The sequence below is a fragment of the Symphodus melops genome (genome assembly GCF_947650265.1).
Source record: "Symphodus melops genome assembly, chromosome: 6".
Taxonomy (NCBI): domain Eukaryota; kingdom Metazoa; phylum Chordata; class Actinopteri; order Labriformes; family Labridae; genus Symphodus; species Symphodus melops.
In genome coordinates, this window is record NC_136696.1 from 17,136,945 (window position 1) to 17,162,872 (window position 25,928).

General features: G+C 39.6%; 3 protein-coding genes across 6 annotated transcripts in view; 2 read left to right on the top strand and 1 right to left on the bottom strand.

Moving 5' to 3' along the window:
- Window positions 1-487: 487 nt before the first annotated feature.
- On the top strand, window positions 488-4,437 carry ctsh (cathepsin H). The gene is made up of 12 exons (XM_079346231.1): window positions 488-903; window positions 1,080-1,111; window positions 1,310-1,415; window positions 1,507-1,577; window positions 1,673-1,777; window positions 2,702-2,788; window positions 2,897-2,952; window positions 3,039-3,120; window positions 3,238-3,306; window positions 3,383-3,489; window positions 3,901-4,026; window positions 4,117-4,437. The coding sequence occupies exons 1-12, from the start codon at window positions 837-839 to the stop codon at window positions 4,184-4,186; spliced, it is 978 nt and encodes a 325-aa protein (XP_079202357.1). The 5' UTR covers window positions 488-836; the 3' UTR covers window positions 4,187-4,437.
- Window positions 4,438-6,257: 1,820 nt separating this feature from the next.
- On the top strand, window positions 6,258-15,091 carry blm (BLM RecQ like helicase). 2 transcript variants are annotated; one of them, XM_079345462.1, is made up of 22 exons: window positions 6,258-6,645; window positions 7,326-7,386; window positions 7,477-8,089; window positions 8,179-8,308; window positions 8,889-8,992; window positions 9,089-9,203; window positions 9,297-9,931; window positions 10,268-10,444; window positions 10,545-10,663; window positions 10,766-10,879; window positions 10,983-11,081; window positions 11,173-11,321; window positions 11,428-11,534; window positions 11,882-12,042; window positions 12,178-12,373; window positions 12,743-12,933; window positions 13,020-13,164; window positions 13,250-13,449; window positions 13,876-14,071; window positions 14,155-14,277; window positions 14,360-14,567; window positions 14,688-15,091. In XM_079345462.1, exons 1-22 carry the CDS (start codon window positions 6,551-6,553, stop codon window positions 14,887-14,889), a joined length of 4,140 nt encoding a protein of 1,379 aa, XP_079201588.1. In that variant the 5' UTR covers window positions 6,258-6,550; the 3' UTR covers window positions 14,890-15,091. The 2 variants fall into 2 exon arrangements, with proteins under 2 accessions (XP_079201588.1, XP_079201587.1); XM_079345461.1 differs by having other exon boundaries at window positions 7,326-8,089.
- Window positions 15,092-15,121: 30 nt separating this feature from the next.
- The window catches only part of frmd5a (FERM domain containing 5a), a 57,364-nt gene continuing 46,557 nt past the window's right edge, over window positions 15,122-25,928 (bottom strand). Inside the window, exons 9-14 of one of the 3 annotated variants that reach the window (XM_079345466.1) lie at window positions 25,344-25,407; window positions 25,150-25,241; window positions 24,179-24,253; window positions 23,336-23,404; window positions 23,021-23,127; window positions 15,122-20,267 (exon numbers count right to left, since the gene is read on the bottom strand). In XM_079345466.1, coding sequence (XP_079201592.1) covers window positions 19,684-20,267; window positions 23,021-23,127; window positions 23,336-23,404; window positions 24,179-24,253; window positions 25,150-25,241; window positions 25,344-25,407 — 991 coding nt within the window. In that variant the 3' untranslated portion in view covers window positions 15,122-19,683. The remainder of the gene's footprint in view (window positions 20,268-23,020; window positions 23,128-23,335; window positions 23,405-24,178; window positions 24,254-25,149; window positions 25,242-25,343; window positions 25,408-25,928) is intronic. The other 2 variants (XM_079345464.1, XM_079345465.1) reach the window with 2 other exon arrangements.

A 25,928-nucleotide genomic window follows, 5' to 3' on the forward strand; every position in this document is an offset into this window, starting at 1 on the left:
TTGCCAATACTGAAACAATCACACAATGGAGGGCCAATCATCCAAATGTTAATGCAGGTTATATACTTCCACAGATAAAATGAACCTAACACCACTCCTTTTACCAAACACAAAACTGGATTTTAGCCGAGACTGAGTAAACGCATCAGTGTGGGGTAAAGGATGTAAGACAGAGGGTGCAAATACAGCAGATACATCATGAAGTGGGTTTTTTCATTGAGATGTCATCAGGTGAAATTTGAATTGTAGTGCTTTGTTATCTGAAAATCCCATCTTTAACATATTCAACTGCCAGATTTCTACAGTATCCCAGTAGCCTACGGATAAACTGCACACAGGCTGCACTTTGGGCCTCCAGCGTTTTTCCTCGAAGTTTCACAACCAGTGTCCTCTAACGTTTGTAGGCTAAATGTGCTGCAATATGTAACCCCGCCGCAGGGTGGCGCAAATTCAGCCAATTTTACAAGTCATATAGTACTGTAGTCTATATTTCTTATTGTCAGAGTCTACCTATGGAGGCTTTAAGTTTACTAATCAGATGTCCATTGGTACAGAATTGGAGTTGTTTTTCGTGCACACTCAGTGGTTAGACTTAGGTGCTGTGATTCTAAAGAGGTATCGGTTTTGTAAAAACAATGTTCCGCTGGTGATTTATTGATCCGGGAAAGTCGAATCTGTGAATATCTTTCGAACTTTACCGAACTCACAGACAGTAGACCGACGGCAAAAAAGTTTTTTAGTGGGGAAATTTGATCTGGTAGCAGATCACCTCTTCTTGACTTGTGATCTGTTTCATTTCACTTTCACTTCCCCTGGAGCTTTGACGAGCGATCATCATGAAGACTTTACTCTTTGTATTTACTTTTCTGTCCGCAGCTTCAGCTCTCCCCCTGTCTAAACAAGGTAAGTACCGGTACCTGTAAAGTCTTTATAGTGTAGTAGTATAGGCCTAACCTTGTGCATTGTTTGTAATCAGTGTTTAGGCTATACTTGTTTCTATCTTTCACTTTAATAAGCGGCCATCGATGAATATTTGAGTTCTGTATTGAAATTATTTTTGACGCTATAATTGTTTTCAGACGAGTTTCACTTCAAATCATGGACGGGGCAGGTATGAAACTTTCTTTTTTCTTTCTTAATAAAGTAGCCCTCAGGCCTAGCCTACATAGCTACAGTACAGTCTACAGTAATGAGGAAGTTATCTCCTGCAATAGACTAACAGAGAGACAACATTCTCTGCTGGTTTGTTTTCAAAATGAATACAACAGTATCCTAATCTTACCCATGTTAACATCTCCCACATGTGCAGCACAGCAAAGAGTACAGCGTGAAAGAGTACAACATGAGACTCCAGATATTCACTGAAAACAAGAGGCGGATTGAGAAACACAATGCAGGAAACCATTCCTTCTCAAGTAAGAAAAGCCTCATTTTTATTTTGTCTTCAGAATTTATGCTTAATAGTACAAAATGTGTTTAAGCCTCAACTTGCATATCTTCCCACAGTGGGGCTGAACCAGTTTTCAGACATGACATTTACTGAATTTAAAAAGGCTTTTCTCTTGTCTGAGCCACAGGTACTATACATTTTATCCATTCAGCAGCCAAAAATAAAGGTGTTTCTTTTTTTTTTTTGGACAGTTATGATACTCTTTTATGCTATCTTCTACAGAACTGCTCTGCTACCAAGGGGAACTACCTCCAAAGCAACACACCATATCCAGACTCCATCGACTGGAGAAAGAAAGGGAATTATGTAACAGACGTTAAGAATCAGGTAAAAGTTTAACTGCACACACACACACACACACACACACACACACAAACACATTTTGCTATCTGTTATTGTTCCCATGAAGTCATAGTGCATAATTGCTGGTGAATTAAAACAGTTTATTGACATACGTTTTCTTTAGTTGTAAATAAAATGTTGATCCAGTGGTTTTTAACTTGGTAGTAGCTATTTGGGTGGGTTTGCTCAAATAGTAGTCAAATAAGTTATTACATTAAACTTCACAGACTCGTGTTGATAAAGTCAAGGGATTTCAAGGCAAGCTGTGTTTCTTAATAGAGCACAAGTTATACATAAAGCAAATCAAAGTGCTTTACGGTGTTAAAACACCCATTTACAGAGCATCAAAAGACATGTAGCATTTACGTGTCGCATACATAAGACAGAATATGAAATACACTTAAAGTTTCAGAAGATATAATATGATATTAAGGAAGAATAACCAACTAGAATGGTTTAAAAAACTCTACATGGTTTAAAAAAAATTATGTCACGTTGATTTTTATTTTTTGTTATTATAGATAGATAGATAGAGTTCCTTATGTGACATGTCAGAATATTTTTGTAAGTAAAATGTATGTAAGGAAGGGAAAAACCTTTTTTTAAAAATGGTATCGACATAAAGTTCATGTTTTTGACAACATATTTCAACTTGGCTTATAATGTTATAACATAGCTTTCCCATTATAGGATATAAAATACACAACCTTTAGACTTTACAGAATACATTTATCAAAGTTGGAAAAGCCCACACGTGCAAGCCATAACAGTGAGCAGCCTGCACTAGTCCAAGATGAACTAAATAGCATGTTACTGTTAATTATTTATCAGATGCCTACTGAAAAGCCATTTGTGACAGGAATTATTTTGTACTTTCTTATTCTCTAAATGTCTGTAATTGCACTGAAGGGAAGCTGTGGCAGTTGCTGGACATTTTCAACCACTGGCTGTTTGGAGTCTGTTATTGCAATTAACAGAGGGAAGCTTGTACCACTGGTAATCTTTTTACACTTCTCTATCAAAGCTGCTGTTGCTCAGTAATGTTTTGTTTTCATAGAAAGGACAAAAGTATTGTAACCATTTACTCATTTTCATATTTCTCAGTCAGAACAACAGCTGGTAGACTGCGCCCAGGCATTCAACAATCATGGATGTTACGGGTAAAAGCAAAGCATTTGTTTCTCTCTTCTTATCAAATTCCGTGTTTCACTGCAAACGTTTCTAATAACTACTATTTTTTATCTAGTGGCCTTCCCAGTCAAGCATTTGAATACATCATGTACAACAAGGGACTGATGACAGAGGAGGACTACCCATACACAGCTATTGTAACTAAATAACAACAAATGCAGTCCTTTACTGAATGAAAAGTAAATTAAGACCAAAAATCTATTTAAAATAACACATTTAATCATCTGGAGGTGTTCTTGTTTTTGTCAAATTAGGATGGTCAATGTGTGTATAAACCAGACCTGGCTGCAGCGTTTGTGAAGAATGTGGTGAACATCACTGCAGTGAGTGAACATTTGAGTTTTTCCTCACAGATGAGGACTTAATGAACGCCTGAATGATTTGACTTTTCATTCACAGTATGATGAGAACGGGATGGTGGATGCAGTCGCCACACGAAATCCTGTCAGTTTTGCCTTTGAGGTGACCTCTGACTTCATGCATTACTCACAGGGCGTGTACACCAGGTGAGGAGAACATAAACATATCATGTTTTTTGATTGTATTTATCTATTAGCTGTTATGTTTTCCTGTATAATGATGGTTAAAATAATATGGGGGTAATAGCCACAACGTGTGGTTACAGTCAATGTAATCGCAAAAACCACAATATGAAATCTTTAAAGAACTCGTAGGTTGTCTGGAATTATAAAAACAGAAATCAAAAGGCAAAGAAAAACATTAAAAAAAACTGACATGAATAAAAAATATTTTTTATAAACCTTGAGGGTTTTTTTAAAATTCTATGTCTGTGTTGAAAGCACACATTTAAAGACTTTTTAATAGAGCTGTGAGACTTGAAAAAATGATTAGTTCCTCATTCTTTATTACAAGTAAAACAGTCATGACTAACTTTGATTTTCACTTCCTCCTTTTAGCACTGAATGCCACAAAACTGAAGACAAGGTGAACCATGCCGTTTTAGCAGTTGGCTATGGACACACAAATAGCTCTCCTTATTGGATAGTGAAGAACTCATGGGGAGACAGCTGGGGGATTCACGGGTAATGCTTCATAATAATAATAACAAATTCAGGAAATCTCAAAATTGTCTACCTTCTTGGTAAAAATATAACATTGTTCTCTTTTGATAGCTATTTCCTCATTGAACGTGGGAAGAACATGTGTGGACTGGCTGCCTGCTCATCTTTCCCGGAAGTGTGATCTCTAGCTGAGAGCAAACTAAAACGGCTGAAAAGGAAGCATTATTATTATTATTAATAGTCACTCTTTTATAACCAGTAGCATGCTTTGGTTTAAAATACAGAGTTTATTTTCACAGTGGAAGAGACACTATGAAACGATGAATCAAATTATATCCAGATTGATAAAAATATCAGAAATTCTAGCTTATAACACCAATCATTTAAATCAGTTATACAGTTATACTTTCAAATAAAATTATTTGCAATCGTTGTCTGTGTCTTACTCTATATTGCATCTGGCAGAAAGATGGCCACATGACATGTTACTTTTACGCAACTCCAGAAAAAGAGCAAATATCAACATTATTTTATTTCCCCAAATAATAAAAGCAGTAGGCTTTTTGTGAGACAAAATATGATCTGGCCTGAGATTGGTGTTCAAGATCTCAGATGGAAACTGACATTGCTGATCAAGATCAACCTGCAGACTTTTTTACGTTTATAGCTATAGACAGCTATAGCTGTCTAGCAACTCAGGTGTTTGTGCACCATTTAGCACCAGTTTCTCTGTATGGCCTTTCCTGCATCTTGCATACGCACACTTGTACGTCTTTTTATCTGAGCATAGAAGGCTCCTACACACTGTGTGCACTCCTTCCACTGTGCCAGCTTGCATTATCATAATAAACTGATACTATTGTCTGTTATTGACTCAAAAGATTCATCTATGCAGAAGGCGTAGTCACAATTTGTTATACAAAACTGTTATCTGCTTTTAAGTTTCTAATTTTTGTATAGTTTTGTTTTCAACCCTGCTTATAAGGTATCCTTGGGCTTTTTGAAAGGCGCCCATAAATAAAATGTATGATTATTGTTATTTACAAGGGCGAGCTAAAATCAATGACAAACTGTTGCTCATGTATATGCAATATACACATATCCTGTGAAAGTAATATGCCCTGCAACTGGGAATACCCCGGGAATCTTTGATGCATTTGTGACTGACTTCTGTAGCTGATTACCCCTTTTTTAACTTATTTTATACGATAAATTACACAAAGACATAAGACTTTGGCTTGAGATCTTTATTGAGAAAACAGAAAAATTCACGTGTCAGCAGGCTTATTGGCTCACACTGGCATGGATCCCCTCATTCTCCTCTGAACTCTGTTGTCCTCTCTCTGAAAGACATATCGAGAAGAATCAAACTTTCCTATAAATACTTACAGTGAGATATGAGCAGGACACTCTGCTAGTTCTTTCAACTGACTTACTCCAGCCTGCTAGAACATCCTCTTTGTTTTTTTGTTTTGGAATTAAAGAATTTAATCTATGTTTGTGCACGGTGGCAGACACTGGCAAATAAAAACACATTTGAATATCAAAAACGAACTTTAAGCATTTAAATAGGTACAGTGTAAACATTAAGACTTAAAGAGATAAAGACAGCAGTCCCATGAACAGTACCATGAGTTATTGGATTAATTTATGTCACATTTTCAAGTCTGCAAATCTGGTTCTTTTATTCCTGTTTACAAAAAAAGACGTTCAATTGGTTGTGAACGCCTGCAGCCTGTTCTCCATACATATCAATGATTTACCTCAGCACGTCCCCCTCTTGCTCATGCATTTCTTCAAGCTCTTTTTTTGAAAGATTTGCAACAACTGCTGCACCAACGCAGTCTCTCAAGATATCAGGAGAGCTGAGGCAATCCCTGAAAATCACAAAGCAGTGTACCGGGTCATATTGCTGTTGATTATGTTTAACGAGATGTTTGCGCGCTGCGCGAATATAGTAGCCTATAGGATTATTAAAATAAGCGTACTGCTTTCCCCTTCACATATGTAGCAGGACTTTATACTCTGAAGGGGACTAGAGAAAGCTGTTAACTTTACCTCCTTTTTGTTTCTTTTTTCCTCAAGCCTGCACCTTAACCCCCGAATGCTTTATCAGCAATAGTAATGTAAAAAATAAATATTCATGAAGATAATTCATATATTTATATGAATAAGTACTCTGGCCCACACTCGCGCATACAGGATGGCGGTAAGGCAGCTTGACTGCAGAAACGAAGAAGACTAATACTACATTTCCCAGAACTCTCGCCCCTCGAACCTCAGCCAATCAGTAATCAGTGTGTTAAACGGGCGCTAAATCTGTTGTTTGGGTACTCCCCGTATCGACATACACACTCGTATTCTCGATGAACATAGAGGTAATAGTAAGTCGTTTGGTGAAGTACGAGTTTGATGAACCTCGGTGTAAAATAAACCAGCGAGGTGACACTGTGTCGCGAGCCATGCTGAGAGAAGTGGTCACCTCCTTGTAAACTGAGTCCTGGACTGCTAACCAGCTAACACTTGCTGTCTCCACTGTTTTACAATGACAAGTCTTCCACAAAATAACTTAAAAGAACAGCTGGCAAGACACAGCAATGCTGCTCAAAGCAAGCTGTCTCTCGCTAAACCAAAAACGGGGTAAGTCTACCGTAAACTCTGCATACAGTAGGCTAGCTTTATGTTAGCTTTGAGCTGTCAGCCATCTGTATGACACAGTTATCGGCACACAATAGCTTTATAGTGCTGTGCTAAAAATGTTTTTACTCTAAAGGGGCCGCATATTTTTACTTTGAAGTGTTCTGGTAAAGGTACCACTATCTGCATCATTTTAGTATCTTGTGGTATTGCATTATAATGTCCAAAACAGTGATGAATGCAGCCTTTAAGTGTCTCTACAGGTCATTTTACCACTACTGAAACAGGGTCTCACTTTTTCTAAGAGACATTAGAGAGGCTGAAAGCTCCCTTCACTTCCATTATATCAGCAATAATTTGACACTGTTGGCAGACATGGCTCACTTGTCACGACAGAGTCTAACGATAGATCCAGCCTCACCAAATGATCTGCTGCTGGTGCCTGGACACTCATTGATAAGAAACTTGACATATAGTTTTGTGTATTTTGCTTATAGGGCCCTTGTACAGGAAGGGCCCTTACAAAGACACAAGGATGATTAGCAGTGTGTGCTTGGATGGCCCCATAAAATGCACATACATCTATCTAAAACAAAAAACCCTGAAACTATTCATTTCAACTTGAATTGTGAAGAAGCCTGTCAAATAAGGATTTCATATTCTCTCTTTTCTTGACTTTTTAGGGCCTTTTCTTTTAAAAAGAAGACCCCATCAGGTATCACCAAAGTTGAAATCCCAACCAAGGTAATCAGCAATAATCCTTTGGCAAACAGGAATGTCAATGTCCCAAGGAACAATTTGGTGACTAAATCTACTTTGGCATTTTCTGACAAGCTTGACAGACCTCAAAAATCCAAAATCAACAACTTCTTTCCCGTGAGCTCAAAAGACAAGTCGGACTCCATCAACTCTGCCAGAAACTTAACATCTGCAAGCCAGGCTCCTTCAGAAGTGTCTACTATGAAGGGGGCGTCAGCTTTAACTAAATCTGAAAACCAGATAATTAGTGGCACACGAGGCAATACCTCAAGTGGAGATGTTTCGATTGGATTTGGAATAGATGACTGGGATGATTTTGATGACTTTGAAACTCCAAACAAAGCAAAAAATGACTCATTCAGCCCAGGAACATCAGGAAAGAGCAATAATCCATTGCCATCTCTTAATGAAGAAAAAAAACAACTCACAGTGGATCTGGACAGCTGTGCAGACAAGAGAGGCCTCTCAAGAAGTGAAAAATGTGGTTTGGAAATAGATGAATTTAAGCATGTCGACAAAGCTTCACTTTCACCAGGACCAAGTTTGAACAAGGACCCAGATGAGTTTGAACCAGTGGATTCTCCCGTTAAAATGACCCGGCGACATCTTCCTGCTCCTCTCACGTCTGTCTTCAGTGATAGTGAAGACGATAATGATGTTGTGATCGAGCCTTGTAAAGTAAATACAGGTAACGTGCTGAGTGTTGTAGCACTTACTTTCTTTGTAGAGCATATAAGCATTGAGTTATACATGCAGACTGCTTCTTTTTCCTTACAGATGAGAAGAAAAGCTTCATTGACCCGAAGGTAATAGAGCTCAACGACAACTCTGAAGATGAACTTGATTACATTCCCCCATCTCCGATCCCGGATGAGACTTCTTACACTTCTTTTACACTTGAGACGAGGTATGTTTTTTATTTATCCTTTTTTTTTTTTTAACAAGTGTTTAATGATATGTGTTATGATACATTACGTATAACAATGCCTTGCTACTCTTGACATGATTGTTAAAAGTGGAAAATCCAGTTTACTGTGCTATTTCGTAAGAACTATTTGATTCAGAACTCACTTTCCTGTAATGCTTTTTTTTTTTTTGTGTTTTTCACCTTTAAAATGCACGACAGATTTACAAATCATGTACACATTTCAAAGCAACTCAAAAGAAACAGAACAACAAACACACTGAAACACTGAACAAATGACGAGAAAGAAAAACATATGCATATAAATGCAATAAAACTAGAATATAAAAATAGATGAATAACAATGAAAGAAAAGGCATTCACATACATTTTGGCAATAGTACCATACTTCTTACAGATTGTTGTTTCTCAACATTATATCTCATAATCATTCACTTAGCACACAGCATTTCAATGTGAGAGCAACAAAAATATATTAATCTTTTCAACAAGTACGACCATAGGTGTGTATAGTTTTAGGTCTGGATGTGAGAACGACTTTATCTTTAATGTCATTTTCCAGGTCTAAATCAGCGGATGTGCTAAGCAGAGACAGTGTTTTGCACTCGAGAAGACCCTCGACAATCCTTAATGAACCCACTGATCAGCGATCAAAAGACAAAACAAGTGAGTGTTCCTTTTTTTATTATTTTTTGAAGATGTGTCAATATTGTGTCCTTTTTTGTATAAATTTGTTGTTTCATTCTTCCGAACACGTCATAGATGATCAACTCTTCAGTATCATGGAGTCCATCTGTGCTTTGGTTGATTCAATCCCTGAACATGAACTTATCGGTCTGTCTGCTGGGAATGAGCTTCTGTTGAAACGGGCTCTAAGGTTTGTACAGTTGAGATGAAAACGACTGTGATAATCATGTTGATATTTGACGACCCTTCAGTCTCGTATCAATAATCTTCCTTTCTCTCACAGGAAGAGGATTCTTGCAACTGGCGGTGACAGTTTTTTAAGGATGCAGCAGCCAGACAGCACCGTGATTTCTCAACCCACCTTGAAAGACAAATATGTCAGTCTTGAAACGTGTAATGTTATGTCCTCCAGCCCTTTCGCACCTGTGGATTCCAAGAAGCCTCAGATCCGGAGATCTTCATTAATGTCTGTAGACTACGGCTCGGATCATTCTGTCAGTATTATCGATGTAAAACCTGTGAAGAGTACAGACAGCAGGGTAATGTATGTCGACAATGAGAGTATCTGTGACTCTCCGTCAACCCAAACTTTCACAAATCCATCTTTTCATCCTGCTGAGAAAACAGGAATAAATGTGGATGGTTCAGATCTCTTTTTCTCACCCAAGAAGCCAGAGACTTTCCTTCAGAGCAAACGTAATGCCCCACCAACCGTTACAGCCGCAGAAGACTTCGATCCAGATGACTTTTACAATGATGACTTTGACATAGACGACTTTAATGACTCGGATATCCCTGAATATTTTGACAAACCCCAAACCTCAACCATAAAAGAGGGGGGACCGAGCAAGTCTTCCTTTGAGAGTCGATCAACAACACCTAAATCTGCACCCAGGCCTTCCCAGATCTGCTCCCCGGGTGAGTTAGAAGTGTGTGGAAACATCTGGCTAGTCTAAACTGATGGCAAATCATCTGTACACTGTGTGTGGATTTTTGTTGTTCGAAGTGAAACTTAAAAAGCAGTCACATTACAGTGTGCTCAATGTACTACTCTGCCACTGTGTTAGTCACTGCAGATGTAAATTAGCTTTAAGCTAACTATCATATGATACAATATGCATATGGGGAAACTGTATGACTTGAGTTGAGTAACTAATTAAAAAGGTGAATACAGAATGTTTTTCTCTTTGTAAACCAAAGGATGATAGAGCTACCTCAAAAACTGAACAAATTATAACTGCTGGTTTTTTGCAGAACCATCCTACAGAAATCCAGCTCACGATCGCTTCAGAGGTTTTAACTTCCCCTACTCGCAAGAAATGATGAAGATCTTTCACAAGCGGTTTGGTCTTCATCAATTTAGGTTCAATCAACTAGAAGCAATTAATGCGTCGCTTCAGGGAGAAGACACGTTTGTGCTGATGCCCACAGGTAAGTAATGTTGAAAAGTTAACCTTTGATCTTAACCAGGTGACTCTAGACCTCTGATTTAAAAAAAGTCTACATTGCTGTGTCCCTGATGTGTTTTAAGGTGGGGGTAAGAGTCTGTGCTACCAGCTGCCCGCCTGCCTCTCACAAGGAGTCACTGTGGTCATCTCCCCACTCAAATCACTCATAGTAGACCAGGTCCAGAAACTCACAACACTAGATGTAAGTGTTTGCGGCTGCCTGTCCATATGATCAATAAAAAGTGTGTCATTGTGATTCATTTGTATGTTAACTGTATTTTTTATTTAATATTCTACATTTTAGATCCCAGCGATAAGTCTGTCTGGTGGTATTAGTGACAGTGAAGCAAGCAGGATCTACATGCAGCTCTCTAGGAAAGACCCAATCATTAAGCTGCTCTATGTCACTCCTGAAAAGGTGAGACATGGACAATAATTAATGTTGTACATGAAGGAATCCATGTTTTTGTTTTTATTTCTTGTTCTCTTCCAAAACAAATGTATATTTTTCTCTCCTAAAGGTAAGTGCAAGTAACAGGCTGATCTCGGCCCTGCAGAATCTCTTCGAGCGAGGCCTATTAGCCCGGTTTGTCATCGATGAGGCCCATTGTGTCAGTCAGGTGTGTATCTTGATGTTGCACACAATCAACTGTGTTTTGTTTTTTTTGTGTGTGTATCTGCTGTATAACCCTTTGACCTTAAATCTATCAGTGGGGCCATGATTTCCGACCAGACTACAAGAAGTTGCACGAGCTGCGTCAGAAGTTCCCCAGAGTGCCGATGATGGCTCTGACAGCCACCGCCACCCCTCGAGTTCAGAAAGACATCCTGAACCAGCTGAACATGACCCGACCACAGGTGTACGTGCGCCGTCTCAGCCTCTGGCTCCCATTTCTAAATGAGATCTGTGCTGAAGTGTTGTCAAATTCAAAATGCAACCTCTTCTACCACGTGATATGCTTTCAGGTTTACCATGAGTTTCAACAGAACAAACCTGAAGTACGCCGTGCTGCCCAAGAAACCAAAGAAGGTTGACGAGGACTGCATCAGTTGGATCAAGAAACACTATCCACGTAAATAATCCAGACCTTTTTCAGTACTGTGCTGTAGCTGTACTGTTGAAATTCAACACTAAACGCATTCTGAGGTCCGTCATGTGTGAACAATGTTAAAACATTTTTTATCAACCTGCATTTAAAAGTCAAGTGAATTATTTCCTGTTCATTTGACACATCATGTCAGAGAGATGCTGTGTGGCTACTTGATAGTGTTCTCATAGGTTACATCCTGAGTCTTGTCAAACATAATCAGGAACACCTTTTTCAAATTTGTAAGAGGGCTTATTATGAATGATAGAGGATGTGTAGAAATCACTTCTGGATGTTCTTGCTGAATGGCGTGCCTCTCTGTTGGTTTAAAGGTGACTCTGGCATTGTGTACTGCCTGTCCCGTAACGATTGCGACGCGATGGCTGAGAGTCTGCAGCGAGCTCGGATATTAGCTTTGTCGTATCACGCAGGCCTGAGTGACGGTGACAGAGAGTGCGTGCAAAACAAATGGATCAATCAGGATGGCTGCCAGGTGAGATCACACCAATCCCTGAAACGTCATGAAGATAACTTGTAAAACATACAGAGTTAAAGGGAATTGGCTGATGTAGGATTTACAGGACACAGAGCTTTGTTTTCACTTTTGTGTTTTTTAATCATCCTCCAGGTCATATGTGCCACCATAGCGTTTGGTATGGGCATCGATAAGCCTGATGTGCGCTACGTGATCCATGCTAGTCTGCCTAAGTCAGTGGAAGGTTACTATCAGGAGTCTGGACGAGCTGGCAGAGATGGAGAGATCTCCCACTGTATTCTCTTCTACTCATACACAGACGTCCACCGCATCAAGAGGATTATCAGCAGTATGTGGATGAAATATGAACCCTTGTTGTTTAATTTGTTTTTTTAAAGGGGCTAGATGTATCTTTCAAGAGTACTGTTTGTTTGTAGTGACACCATATGGCCATCAGGTGAACTGCATAACGGCCAAATAATTTATATAGAACTCCAAGTTACATGTATGTAACTTTTCACATGTAGAAATCGTTTTTTTATCGCCCACTAATAGGCAAGCGTTTAACTGATTTAAAAAAAAAAAAAAAGTAGATGTTCACGATCTATCTATGTTGGGTCTGATTTTCCGTGTAAGCTCCAGGCAGATTCATTTTATTTGCTTTCTCAACATTAGGTTAGGGTGTTATTCAGACTGTTCTTTGTTATTTTCCCCTCAGTGGACAGAGAAGGTGACCGACATGCCAAGGCGACCCACTTTAACAATCTGCACAGCATGGTGCACTTCTGCGAGAACCTGATGGAGTGCAGGAGAATTCAGCTGCTCGCCTACTTTGGGGAGCTGAAATTTAACAAGAGCTTCTGTAAGGAGCATCCCGACGTCACATGTGACAACTGCTCCAAACCCACCGTAGGAACCTTTTTTCTTCAATCCTGTCCGTCTTTCTTCACTTAACGCCTAGCTAATTGTTACTTTGATTAATTCTGTGTGTGCAGCAATACAAGCTGAGAAATGTGACTGAAGACGTGATGAAGATCGCAAGGTTTGTCCAGAACTGCTGTGAGAAAGTTGGTTCAAGGTTTGGCAAGACGGCTCAGCAAAACCGACTGACCCTGAATATGTTGGTGGATATCTTCATAGGTGAATAACATGCACTCTTCTTCTCATTGTGCAGCTGTAAATCATGCAGTGATTAATAATGTTGGATAATGTTTATTTCTGTCAGGATCTAAATCGGCTAAGGTACAGACGGGAATGTTTGGGGTGGGCGGAGCTTACTCCAAGCATAACGCTGACCGTCTCTTCAAAAAACTGGTTCTGGACAAAATCCTGGAGGAGGATCTCTACATCACCAACGGTGGCCAAGCTGTTTCTTATATCTCTGCTGGACCAAAAGCCAATAATGTTATTTCTGGAAACATGCAGGTAACAAAACATTGTTTACCTTGTAGCAGCAGCAGGGGAGAGTAATTACAGTACAAGTATATTTACATAAGAAGTTCTTCTTTTACCCTTAGACCATATATTCCACTTTGTTTGGCGGCTTAGTTACTAGTTAAACACACATTCGTCATGATTCCTGTCAATTTTTATTACATTTCTATCTCTATTAGTTGCATACATCTTGCATCTGGTCCTCATGTTGTTTTCTTCTTATGATGTTTGGGTTTATATGTGGGTTTGGTTCTTGTGCTCTGCTCTTCTATAGGCTTTTGCTTGTACGTCAAAGCGATTTGTAAACCTGTGTTTAAAAAGATGTTCTAGAAATAAAGTTATTAGTATTATTATTACAAATGTATTCAAATAGATCTAAACAAAAACTATAAAACTCTGCCACTTGTTTCATCTCAGGTGGAGTTCTATGAGACGGAGAGTGCATCCAGCATCAGGAAACATAAAGCCTCTGTAGCCAACAACGTCTCACAGAGAGATGAGAAGGTTCAGGAGTGTCTGAAAGAGCTCACAGATCTGTGCAAGCAGTTGGGCAAAGCTTTCGGCATCCACTATTACAACATCTTCTCCACTGCGACCTTAAAAAAGATAGCCGGTAAGCTGTGACCCGAATGCAAGAACAACTCACATGAAACAAGCGGCTTCTGAATTTGTATTTTTTCCCCCCCACATGAACAGAGAAGCTTTCTTCTGATCCTGAAGTCCTCCTAAGTATTGATGGTGTGACAGAAGACAAACTTGAAAAGTATGGAGCTGAAGTCATTCAGGTCCTACAGAAATATGCAGAGTGGCAGCTGCCTGGTAGGAGACTTAAATGTATATATTTAAGTTATTTAAACATTCTGATCGGACTATAACAAGTTACATCACGTTATCTGTGTAGCAGAGAAACAGACGGACAATGATGGAGACGGATGGATAGACACCACACGGGGCCGCAGTACTATCGATTATGATGAGGATGAACACACAGAATCCTCCAGCTACTTCCATAATAATTCCCAACAGGGACAAAAGAGGAAGAAAGCTCCCTTCTTTAAGTATTCCAAGAAGAAGAAAACATACGGCAACACAAGTACTAACTCTAAAGGGTATGTAGCAAGATTACCGTATTTATTTTTACATGTGATCATGTTTAAACTATACGTTTGTCTTTGCATTGAAAGTCTAATGTCCTTCTGTCCTCTTTCTTCCGTCCTGCTCTGTTTTAGTCGTGGCTACAGCAGCAACAAGTCCTGGTCCTCATCCAGCACCAGAGGTGGATCAAAAGGTGCAGGCCGGGGCGCCAGGAGCTCAGTGGGAAATGCATCAGCTCCATCATCAGCAGGCAGGAGACCGGGCTTGATGTCTCTCCCCACCCCTCAGTCCAACCAGAGACCCTTCTTGAAACCAAGCTTCTCACACTTGGACTAGAAACGACCTTGGAGTCTGACTTAGAACACTACCTTTTAAAGTATAATTTCACACCTTTTAATTGCAAGAACCTTTCATTGACGCTCTTAACAATACATTTTCATGTTCTGCACTTTGTTTCTGTTAAGACTGTTGTAAAATTATTCTTTCACTGCCAAATTTTGTGCGTATTTATTTTTGTAATAAAGACGAGTGCTTTCTACTTGCTGGTTCACATTTGGTTTCTTTTTTTCTTCAGTTTGTGATGTACCACAAAGCCACTGGGAGTCGCATCACGTTTGTATTCAATGTTTATTTCAAGTTTGAATAGTATCATTTAATGGCACCAGTTACAAGGGACTACTGGAGAGAAACAATAATTTATACTGACTTGTACAGAAGGTTTCCTACAGTACAAACATGGGTTCGGAATGGATCAGACTGAACAAGGACTGGATTTGGCACATGGATTAATATATATTCAGATACTTGTATATGTAACATAATTAAACAGTAGTCCTCTGTCCTAGGAGAGATCTATGAGGGCAAGATAACACCACCAGACGTGGATATGCTAATACACTTCCTGACGTGTATGAAAGGTCGTGAGGGTCTGTCTACTGGGAGCTACAGAAAATATTTTCAGTCATGACTTTTTTCCATCTACAAACCCCTCAGTTATTTATGCATTGCCCACAATGTGAAAGGCAAGTCTGCCAATGATTACATTAAAGTAATCGATGTTGAATACAAATTCAATTTCACTCATGAAAAAGTGTTATTTTAATCATAAAATTTAACAAATGACTTTTTTTAGGGCAGCTCATTTAATCCACTTTTTGGTCTTGAACCCTTTATTACAATATCTGATGATTGCTGAAATGTTTGAAAACGAATGAAGAAGACAAACGTCACAACCAACTGAAAGTAGATTTTATGCCAAATCAAAATCTCACATCAGAAATGACCTTTATCATCTATTTGGTGCTGCCTTCGTAAAAAAATCAAGTTTCCCGTATGTTGAATTTGCTGCTTAGCAGTTGTATTGAGGTATAATAATATATCAATCTGTCTGCTTTTTTAAGTTGACCCCTTCTGTAAACTTAAGTTTTAGACCAATAATCAAGCTGACTAGCTAAACCTTGGATGACGTGCTCCATCAGAATATATACATCTCACCATGACTGAACCCATCTCCTACGAGGTAAAAGAGCTGTAAAGACATAAACATGGCACAAAAACTGAAATGTACAAATAAACTGAGGTTTGTGACAGAAAACATGCCTGCAAAGAATAATTCAGAGAAACGTTTGGATGCCAATTGTACATTACCCCCCCCCCCCCCACACACACACACACACACACACACTCTCTCTCTTGGCCAAGTAGAGAAATGGATGGTGTAGTATGTAAAGTTGTTGGGGATGTTGTGTCTTTTTATCCATTCCTTTATTTTTGCCACTCTAGTATACTGCAGCTGTAGGATCCAGTCATTGAAAGAAATCTGTCTTTTAAACAATGAAACATGAAGCAGAAAAAACATCCGCACAAAATGGTCTCTGAGGGAAATCTTCCAAAAAACAACATTTACAATAAATGCAATAATATGTCTGTCACATCATCAATCAATTCAGTACATCGACAATTTATTAAGAGACATTATAGGACTTGTTTGACTTCCTTGTTAGATTTTTTAAAAAACAAATTAGTAAATCACATCATTTTGCTCTGCAACTGATTACAATTGATTATTGCTCATTGAATAATGTTGCCTCTTTTCTTTCTCTTGCATGTTCAGAGATACCACTGAAGCTACATAATGCTGATAAATGGATGAGAAAAAGCCTTTGTAGACCTTTAAAAGGATGCCCTGCAAAAATTCAGTCTGACTGTATCTGTAAATAAGTAATACATGTAAAGTATGATTGTACAGAGAAATAAGTCTGCCCACCAGTCCCGCTCCAGTTTGGATGTGCCTTTTCTTTGCAGTGGATATTAAGTCGTTGTATCAGAGTTTAAGTCCCCCCCACTGATATAGAATAAGTTCCAACACCACATGCACAGTATGAAGGGCTTCTTTCCAACATAGCTCTATAATTCGATGTACCCTCAAGCCTAATGCTGCTTCCTAAACTGTGGTTTTTTAATGGATAATGAGCTACAGAAGTGGATCCAGCCACAATACACTAGTGCTTGCTACTCTGTGGTCAGCACTATAACTAAGCCAAGAACCAACACGCTCGGATTGCACAGGAGCAAAAAAAGAAATTAGCACCATCGGGCTTTCAGAAGAGCAGCTGCAGGTGCTGGTTTTCAGAGTGTGGTGTTTAAATTAGCAGGCCAAATACAATCTTCATGTACAGCCATTATTTAAATGGGGTCACCAAGTGCCTGCCATTGCTTATTTTTGTATTTTAAAATCCCACTTTTTAAGCAGCAGACTTTAAACTTCAACTGAAGGCCTCTGATATCTTTCAGTCTCTTCCTCTCTCTCATTTTATGCCTCTCTCTCTCTCTCTCTCTCTCTCTCTCTCTCTCTCTCTCTCACTCTTGTTTCCATCTAAGTCTTTATCCCCTTTTGTAAAAGTTGAAAACATGGACTCCTCACTGTCTGAATCTCTACCACTTACATCTTGAAACATGTTTTCATTCCTACATTCAGGCACACTAACACTTGCACCTGCACTTGGTACAGGAGAAAAATACACAATACACACACAAAAAAAACGAAACAGATTTTACCCAGAGCACCCATGATAGTTATTGCTCCCTGGAGCCATGAGACAGATGAGTCTAGAGCCTGACTGACAAATGTCACGCCCAATTATTAAATTATCGCGATACACTGGCATCTGCTTTTATTTGGATGATTAAAAAACTAATAGAAACAGTAACTGATATTAATTTGAAAAATTGCATGAGGCTTAGAAAAAGTCATGATAAATATTAGTTTCTTCAAACAGGCCTGGACATACTTCCACAAAACAAAAAGTTTCCAGGCCCATTAAATCGTTTATTTCTCATCAGAACTGCAGACATCTCATTTATTTATTGATTGATCTGCAGAATTTCTAGAGAAGTCCAAATATTCCCCCTAAAACATGTTGACCAATTGTTTATCAAGATAAGGGCAAATTGAATTTATTCACACATTGTTGTACCTGTAAATATGGTTGCATATGTTTTTGAATAAATGTTAATGTGAAGACAGGCTGCCAATCAGCAGGACAATCCAGATCCAGAAATAGATAGACCCATAGTCATCTCTGCAGAATCTTCAAGATAAAAAAAGGTATAGCTATCTGAATGTTGACAATATGTTATTGGATATTTTTGTATGTGTAATGGTTGATGAAACCCCCTGTGTTTGAAATAATTAAAACTGAGTACATACTGTACTAAAGATGTAATCACTGCTGGTGGAGCAATGACAGGTGTGGTCAGTGTTGAGTGGATCTGGATAAAAACCCTGTTTTTCAGCCCCCCCCACCCCCCATCCACATTTCCATAAATGCTTCTGACCTCACTTGAAACACAGCACTAAAAAAGGTATAATTTAATCTTCAATAACAAAATAACATTTCAGTTCTGTTAAAATATACATGAAAAACCTGTCAATATATATTAGGAAACAAACTAATTTGTACAAAAAGTACATCATCATTGTTATTCTAATTCTATGATACATGAGCAGAAGAACAAGGTTGATATGAAACCCAAACAAATCATACACTCTTCATAAAGAACCTGTTGAAATTCAGTGAATTTCAAACTCATGATAAAAATGTAAATCATATGAATCGGAGAAAAATAGAACTAAATAAATGAGAACAATAAAAAGTAATTATTGAAACCATAAGAGCTTTGCTCCTCTACCTAGACTACCTTTGATTGGTGTCAGTGTATTGTTGCTCGTCAGGAATAGCTAGGACACCGCTGGGCCGCATTTTACTGTCAGCACTGATTGATGTTCTGTAAGCTTATAAAATGTAAGAATAGAAAACTTAAATCCTAATCTGTTTACTTGGTACATCCCTGTAAGGTGTAATTGTGTCTTAAACAATCCACACAATTCTATATTGCCAACATTTCTCAAGAACGCAATTTGATAATTACCATCCGTTTCCTTATCATGAACCTTCAGTGTTATTGCCTTCAGATAGTTCTACCTCCCCTCATTAGAATCTACAGTCTCTCTTGTTTTGATAGAGATGAAATCTATCCGAAGATATCACTCTTACATCTACATTACAGCGGTCGGCCTATCATTTCTAACGTAACAGACTTCCATCTTCACTCGAAAAAACATTTTACCTTCCTCAATTTCTCTCTATCTTCTCTTCTTGTATGCAAATATACGTTTAAATAAATAATAAACAAAAGCAACATCTGTTGCAAAAAAATCTTCCGTTCCTGTTAAAGGAAACCTTAAATTCTTTGATTTTTAATTTTTTTTTTTGTATTATTTGAAAAAATAAAACACTTGAAATGACTTGAAATAAAAAAAAAAGCGAAAACACCTCGTGACTCTGTAAAAAAACGGAAAAAAAACTAACAAAACGCAAGCAACAAGTGGAGGTGGTTGGTTTGGGTGGGAGGGTTAACTCAAAGTGGAGGAGGAGGAGGAGGAGGAGGAGGAGGAGGAGAGAGAGCCTGGCCCGATTTGTTACCAGGAGTGGTCCGAGCTGTATGTCTGCAGGAGGATGATGGGAGAAGCAGGGTTCATGGGTTTGCCGAAGCTGCCCTCCATCACTCCGGACTCCTAATCGTCTTTCCAGACCAACGAATGGGCTTACGAACTTTACGACCTCACTCTCACTTGTTAATGAGCAACCCGCCCACCCAGCGGAGCTTGCAGGCAAACCACCGCCTGAGGGGACAAAAGTATTCATAATGGAACTGCTCAAACTCGGGTGTCTGGCGGATGTCACGTAAAAATGCAATGTCAAGGTCTGACTCAGTGAGGATGATGAGGAGGAGGAGCAAGACAAAGAGGAGTCCTATGGTCACAACGAGCAAACGGAGGACACTTAAGACAAATTTATTCACCTGTTCCACCTCGCTGAGGGACAAGTCCCCCCCTGCACCCTCCTGTGCAGATCTACCGTCACCAAAATCCCCCCCTTCCCCACGCATGGGGGTGCCCGCCTCCGACTCCTTCTCCTCCTCGATGCTGCAGGGCGCCCCATTAATCTGCCGAGAGACAACCTGCTCCATGCTGTGGTCGGCCACGGGGGTGGGCAGGACACTGTCGGAGGGGCTGTAGGCCTCGTCTGAGATCACCGCCGTGCCCTCGCTGCCATCTGTGGCCTGGCTCCGGGAGCGTGGCATGAACGATTCCCCGTGGGACACTGAACGCACTGGTGTGGAGTGGGCACTGTCACGCAATGACTCCAGACCTGGTGGAGTGGGTGAGGGAGAGAAACAGAGAAGAAGAAAAGACTATCACACAAATGATACAAGAAAAGCTGACACTCTAAACTGAAGCATTTACAGCAAAAACCTCTGCATTTTATAAAGCAGACAGACAGGTAGACTCCAATGGGAGAGCAGAAATCTCATCATGTTTCCCCAGAGTCAACCACACACACGGGAGCATTGTGATTGTACAGCTGAGCAGAAAGGATGCCAAAAAATCTGAAGAAAACTTCTTGTTCCACTAAAGATGTAAAGCCAATTCAACAGCAAAAATACAATTTATTTTACAACATTTAAAAATCAAGCCAGGAGAGAATACAAATCACAACCAAAAGTCTTTCTGAAAACAGTCTTAGCAGCTGTAGGCCAAAACTCTCAATGTCATACTCTATCATCCTTTTTTTTTTACTAATGTGATCCTGCCATTTGGACCAAACCAAGATTTTCACCAATGTTTTCATTTTTTCATCTTGGATCAAACCTTTTATTACAGTAAAATTAAATTAAATGTTTGTTTGATGCCTTGGTCAATGAAAATTCCTTTGTACATATGTTAATGAATTAACACTAATGAATAGTCTGTTTCAAAGCTTCTTTTAGGATTTTGAACAACTAAAAAACAACAGCTGTCTTCATTGGATTCAATTTCATTGGGACTATGCAAAAGCTTCAAGATAAGGTAAGTATAGGTCACTGTAACTGAACAACTGTACTGTACTGTAAGTGAGCCTCTCACTACTTTGTACATGTCAGAGGAGATGAACTGTGGTTGAGCGTTTGCTGACGACATCACATTCTCAGGAGGATCAAAGTAGCAACATTACTCCTTCACTAAACAGAGAGGGGATTAAAATTCAGCTTTTGAAGAGGAAGCAAATCATGAACAGGACTTTAGTCAAACATGCAGGGAAAGTGGGATGGATTAAGTCCACTGTCTAAGCCTCTGCCATCATCAGACTCCTGGTAGGATATACAAAGAAAGAAAAAAGGCTGTCAGCCGCCATCTTTCCTCAGTGTTGACCTGCCTCAGGTTAACGTCAGTGAGGGAGCAAGAGAGAAAGCATTGTTGAAATTAGTATTCAAATTATATTTTTCAATCCATTGCTTTCCATACACTTACATCTGTTCTTTTTCTTCCTGTTTTGTGGTTTTACCTTTTTGTTGCTGAATTTTAGTTTTATGAAAAAAAAAGTCTCATTTAAAAAAAGTGTGTAAGTAACATGTTTGCAAGAGTGTTTTCTTTTACAAAACACTATAACAACACTATTTACCTCAACAACTCTCTAATCACAGTGTTCTTGATGAAACCATAAACAGCTGCTGATATTTAAAGAGCCCTCAATTCTGAATCAACTAAAGCCCGAAGAGGTACAAATCTAAATGCCTCTCTCTTTGCCAACAGACATAAAAGACCGTCTCTGCCTGCCGGTCCCGATGTGACTGATCTAAAATAGAGAACGCCATTGGCTCCATTTTGTAAGGCACAACCCTGGCTTCCTCAGTGACTTTACCTGGAGGGTTGCTGGGCTGGAGGCAAGGCAGCGGAGTGCCATGAAGAGGAGTGGCGCTTGCAGACTCCTGCTGCCCTGTCAGTGCTGGGTAGAGGGGCAAAACACCCAGGGCCTTGCCCAGCATACGAGGCCCTAGACTCAGCACGCGAACCTTCACATCCCGATAGCAGTGGTTGATCATACGCAGGTGGACATTCACCCTGGTGGTGATACGGATCAGACACTTCACCATGGTTGCAGCATGCAAGCGTTTATCCCGTTATTATGGTCCCTGTCCCGGAGTCCAGGCCACAGTCTCACAGAGTGTTAGGCCGACAAGTTCTGCCTTAGTTGCAGATTGCAGGGAAGATTGTGTGAGGTAACATCATGGTATTTTGCAGCAGTGCTACAATTGCCAGGATTGGCCTGGCCTTGTTTGGCCCCACCCAGGCCAGTGACATAAATGGAGCAGAAGACCCAGGCTATTTTCAGCTGAGGTATTAATACCACTGTAAGACACCCAGTCAGCACACACTGGGGGTGGGAGGCTGTTATGGTTCTTTAGAACTCAAGCAAAAGACCCTTGAAGTACAAATGCTTCTTAACTTCATTTATTACAGTGTACGGAAAGTCATAGTTTGTGTTTGAAGGGCAGGACCAGACGGTCTCACTGAGTTTTTTCAGAGCAATGAAGGGCACTACACCTGCTGCGTCTGTCTCAGTGAGAAAGGAAGTGAGGACACCTGTTCTGGGCCAAGAGCCAGCAGGTGGGCTGAATAAGTGACTTTAGCTGCCACTGTGCTGGAACAACTAATACATTTTGTATAATACTTATTCACACACCAAGTCCTACAACCCTGCATTAAAGTGAAGTAGGCTGACTGACGCACACGCCTGTGTCATGCCCAACTAGTCCTGAAATCACGAACTGGGCCAAATGGCTCTAGTTACAGCGTGTGTGTTAGTGTATGCAAAGGATAGTTTTGTAGTTCTCCTATGCAGGACCAATAGCTCCAAGGATTTTTTTTATTTTGTTTTGCTAACCATCTTTTTGTGTTAAAAAAAAAAAAAAAAAACTATATAAAAACTAATAAATAAATAAAATAAATAAAAATAAAAACTAACAAAAGCTGGAGAATGCTAAAGAAAATAACATGTTAGTAAGAAGACAAATTGGCTTATATAACCACTGAGGGATTTGTTGCTTTCTCTGGCCTGGTAAAGAATGGGGATGCTGTCCTTACCTTCCATGATAGATATGTGCACCGCTCTTCGACGCGTACGAGGTACACTGGTGAGACGAGGCCCATGGGTGATGGATGGACAACTTCTGCTAGGCACAAGGCCAGACCTTCAGAGACAAACACAAAATACAAAAGCACAAACATCAGTGCACAGATGAACAGCTGCGAATGGAGCTAACTAGCTAACTGATACCGTAGCCAGAATGGTCCTATTGATAAAAATAAACACAGTAGCTTGGTCCCTAAGAAAATGGATGAGAATTAAAGAAAAAGTGATTGGGAACATGCTGAACTCTCCTGAGTGTATAACTCTACCTGTGTATTTCTGGAGGTTCGCGTTTGATTTTGGAACTCTGCTCCATCACCTCTTTTGCCACTCGTCCACTGTTACAAAGCACAGAGACGATGCTCATGATGAGTTTTACATACACACACACACACACACACACACACACACACACACACATAACCAGGCAGTGTCATCCAATGCCATGAAATCCATCAGTGCAGTGGATAAGTGCAGAAAATGAGCATCATGATTGAGTTAACCTTGTGAATCCAGCTTTATGAAACTGAATTACAACCAATCAGATAAATGCACACACTGACTTGAAAGCATAAATATCAAAACAATGATCATGATTTCGCCAGCATCATCCAAATCGATATGTAATTTCTCTTTACTGCCAGGGCTATTTTTCCATCTGCAAGGTTTCCCTTTTCACTGTTAAGGTGTAGAGAAATACTCTCCAACCAGAAACATTTACTTTCATTTCCAGTTAGATATTCTATTGCAGTATTGTTATTGATTTAAAGTGAAAGAGTATTAACAGAATACAACTAATTTCCCCACAGGCAAAAATCTAAGTACTGGATATCTCAGATCTGAAAAAATAAACCGAAAGTATTGCTAATCTTTTTTTACCAGAAAGTCATATAAAGTAATATAAATATGTTACACATATCATTTGATTGGGCTTTCCCCCCTCTGTGTCCTCTATCTTGTGAGTAGTCTGTGTTGTAATCTGGGCGAAAATAGGCTGATCACACTACAGAAGGCAAAGTGGTCATGTACTGGGAGCGTCTCTCTACACTTCCAACTCTGCACTGTCCTCTCCTCCCTGTCGTCAGTCATAACGTTTCAGTATGTACTCTTACCTGTATCGGAAGCGGCTGCCCTTGAAGAACAGGTTGCTGCTGGACACAGTGCGCACCTGACTTGACTTCTCCAATCTGATAGAGCAAGAAAAAAAAGAGTTAAAAAGGAAATTCACCAAACCTAAACTAGAACATGCTCACAATACAAAGACTTCAAATATTCAATCTTTGCTTTCTGAATCCTATGAGATCGGAGGATCAAATACCATTCTACTGAATTATGCATGTCTTCTATAGGCACTGCACAGCCCCATACAGTATTCAGTATATTTATATTGTCACAGTAAGTGAGATATTAATGTTTAATGTTCCATTTTACTTTCAAGGAATATGTGTGCTTCACAGAAAGATATCATCATCACATGCCTGCTTGAATTAAGTCTCACTGAATCTTTACTGCAATGAGATGTTAATAATAGGGGGGCTGAAAAAATATCATCTGCTACTTCAGAGAGTCATTGAAAGGTCACATCATATAAGCTCCATCAATGACCCTTCTAAACTGTGCCCTTTCTGTGCCCCCTCTCCTTCTGACTTTCCATCTGCTAACCTCCAGCGTACACCCTTCACCACATAAATCATCAGCTGGACTCATTATTACACTACTCCCGGGCCTCTGAGCTCACATGCTCTTTTTTTTTTTTTTTACATCACCTTTACTGAGCAGGAAAGAGCAAAGGGGACTCGCACTTTTATTAATGGTTGGGACAGGGGAGCCATATCTCAGAGGGAAGGAGCCTGAAGTGCCTGCAGTCTCGTGCCAGCAGACTCTTGTTCGATAAAGGTCAGAGGCAACTCACACCTCATTTTCCCACTGACAAACAACCTAGAGGGAAAGGCCTTTGAGGACATCTAGACACTGTATTGTGACAGTAACCTTCCTGACAGCACTCAAGAATGCAGAGAAGGTAACTAAATCGTCATAGTTTGACAGATGAAGCTGAGATGAGGGAAGAAACGTGTAGACTCACTTATAGAAAGCTTGGTTCTCCACTCCGCACTTCCAAAGGTGCTTACAAGCCTCTGGTGTGGGTGCAAAGTACGTCAAGATGATCTTTTTGTCCTGCACGTTTAAAATAACAGAAAGTGCAGGAAAATAAAACAAACTGACACAGAAGCACCCCCCCCCCCCCATTTAAAAATGTCCAACATTTTCTGCTCTCACCTCCTTCTGATTTGCATATACATTGAAAGTCTTGGCTTCAAACTTCAATTTGGTCACCTCGGTCCTGTCCAAGAGAGCAAGCATTGCAACAGTTACACACTTAAACAGCAAGCAGAAACAGAAAGCCACAGGCTCTTTAAATATTTATGACAAACACTTTGCGATCACATAAACAGCCATGGACATCTATGTTTGCCTGTCAAAACAAATAACGGATATTATTCCCTACAGACAGGGAATGGAGAATGGGGGTGAACATGAGCACTACTGAAGGTTAACCAACAAAGGCTGAATAAAAACTGCAAACATTCTCAGTCTGCCTTTATAAATGTTACAGGAACATTATCAATTACAAAGAAATGTGTGAGAAAGTATTCAATAAAGATGCATGATGTAAACATTTTCCATTCTAAATAAAGCATCTTGCTCAATTCAAATGAGTGGGCGTATAATACAAGCAGAGGCTATGGGTACCAAGCTATTGTCCTTGTAAGGAGTCTTGCTGGTTTAATTAGCCATCTGTTCTCATGCTAGCTGCAGGCTCTTGTCACAGGTAGAAGCAGATGGATGAGATTTGTTGACTGT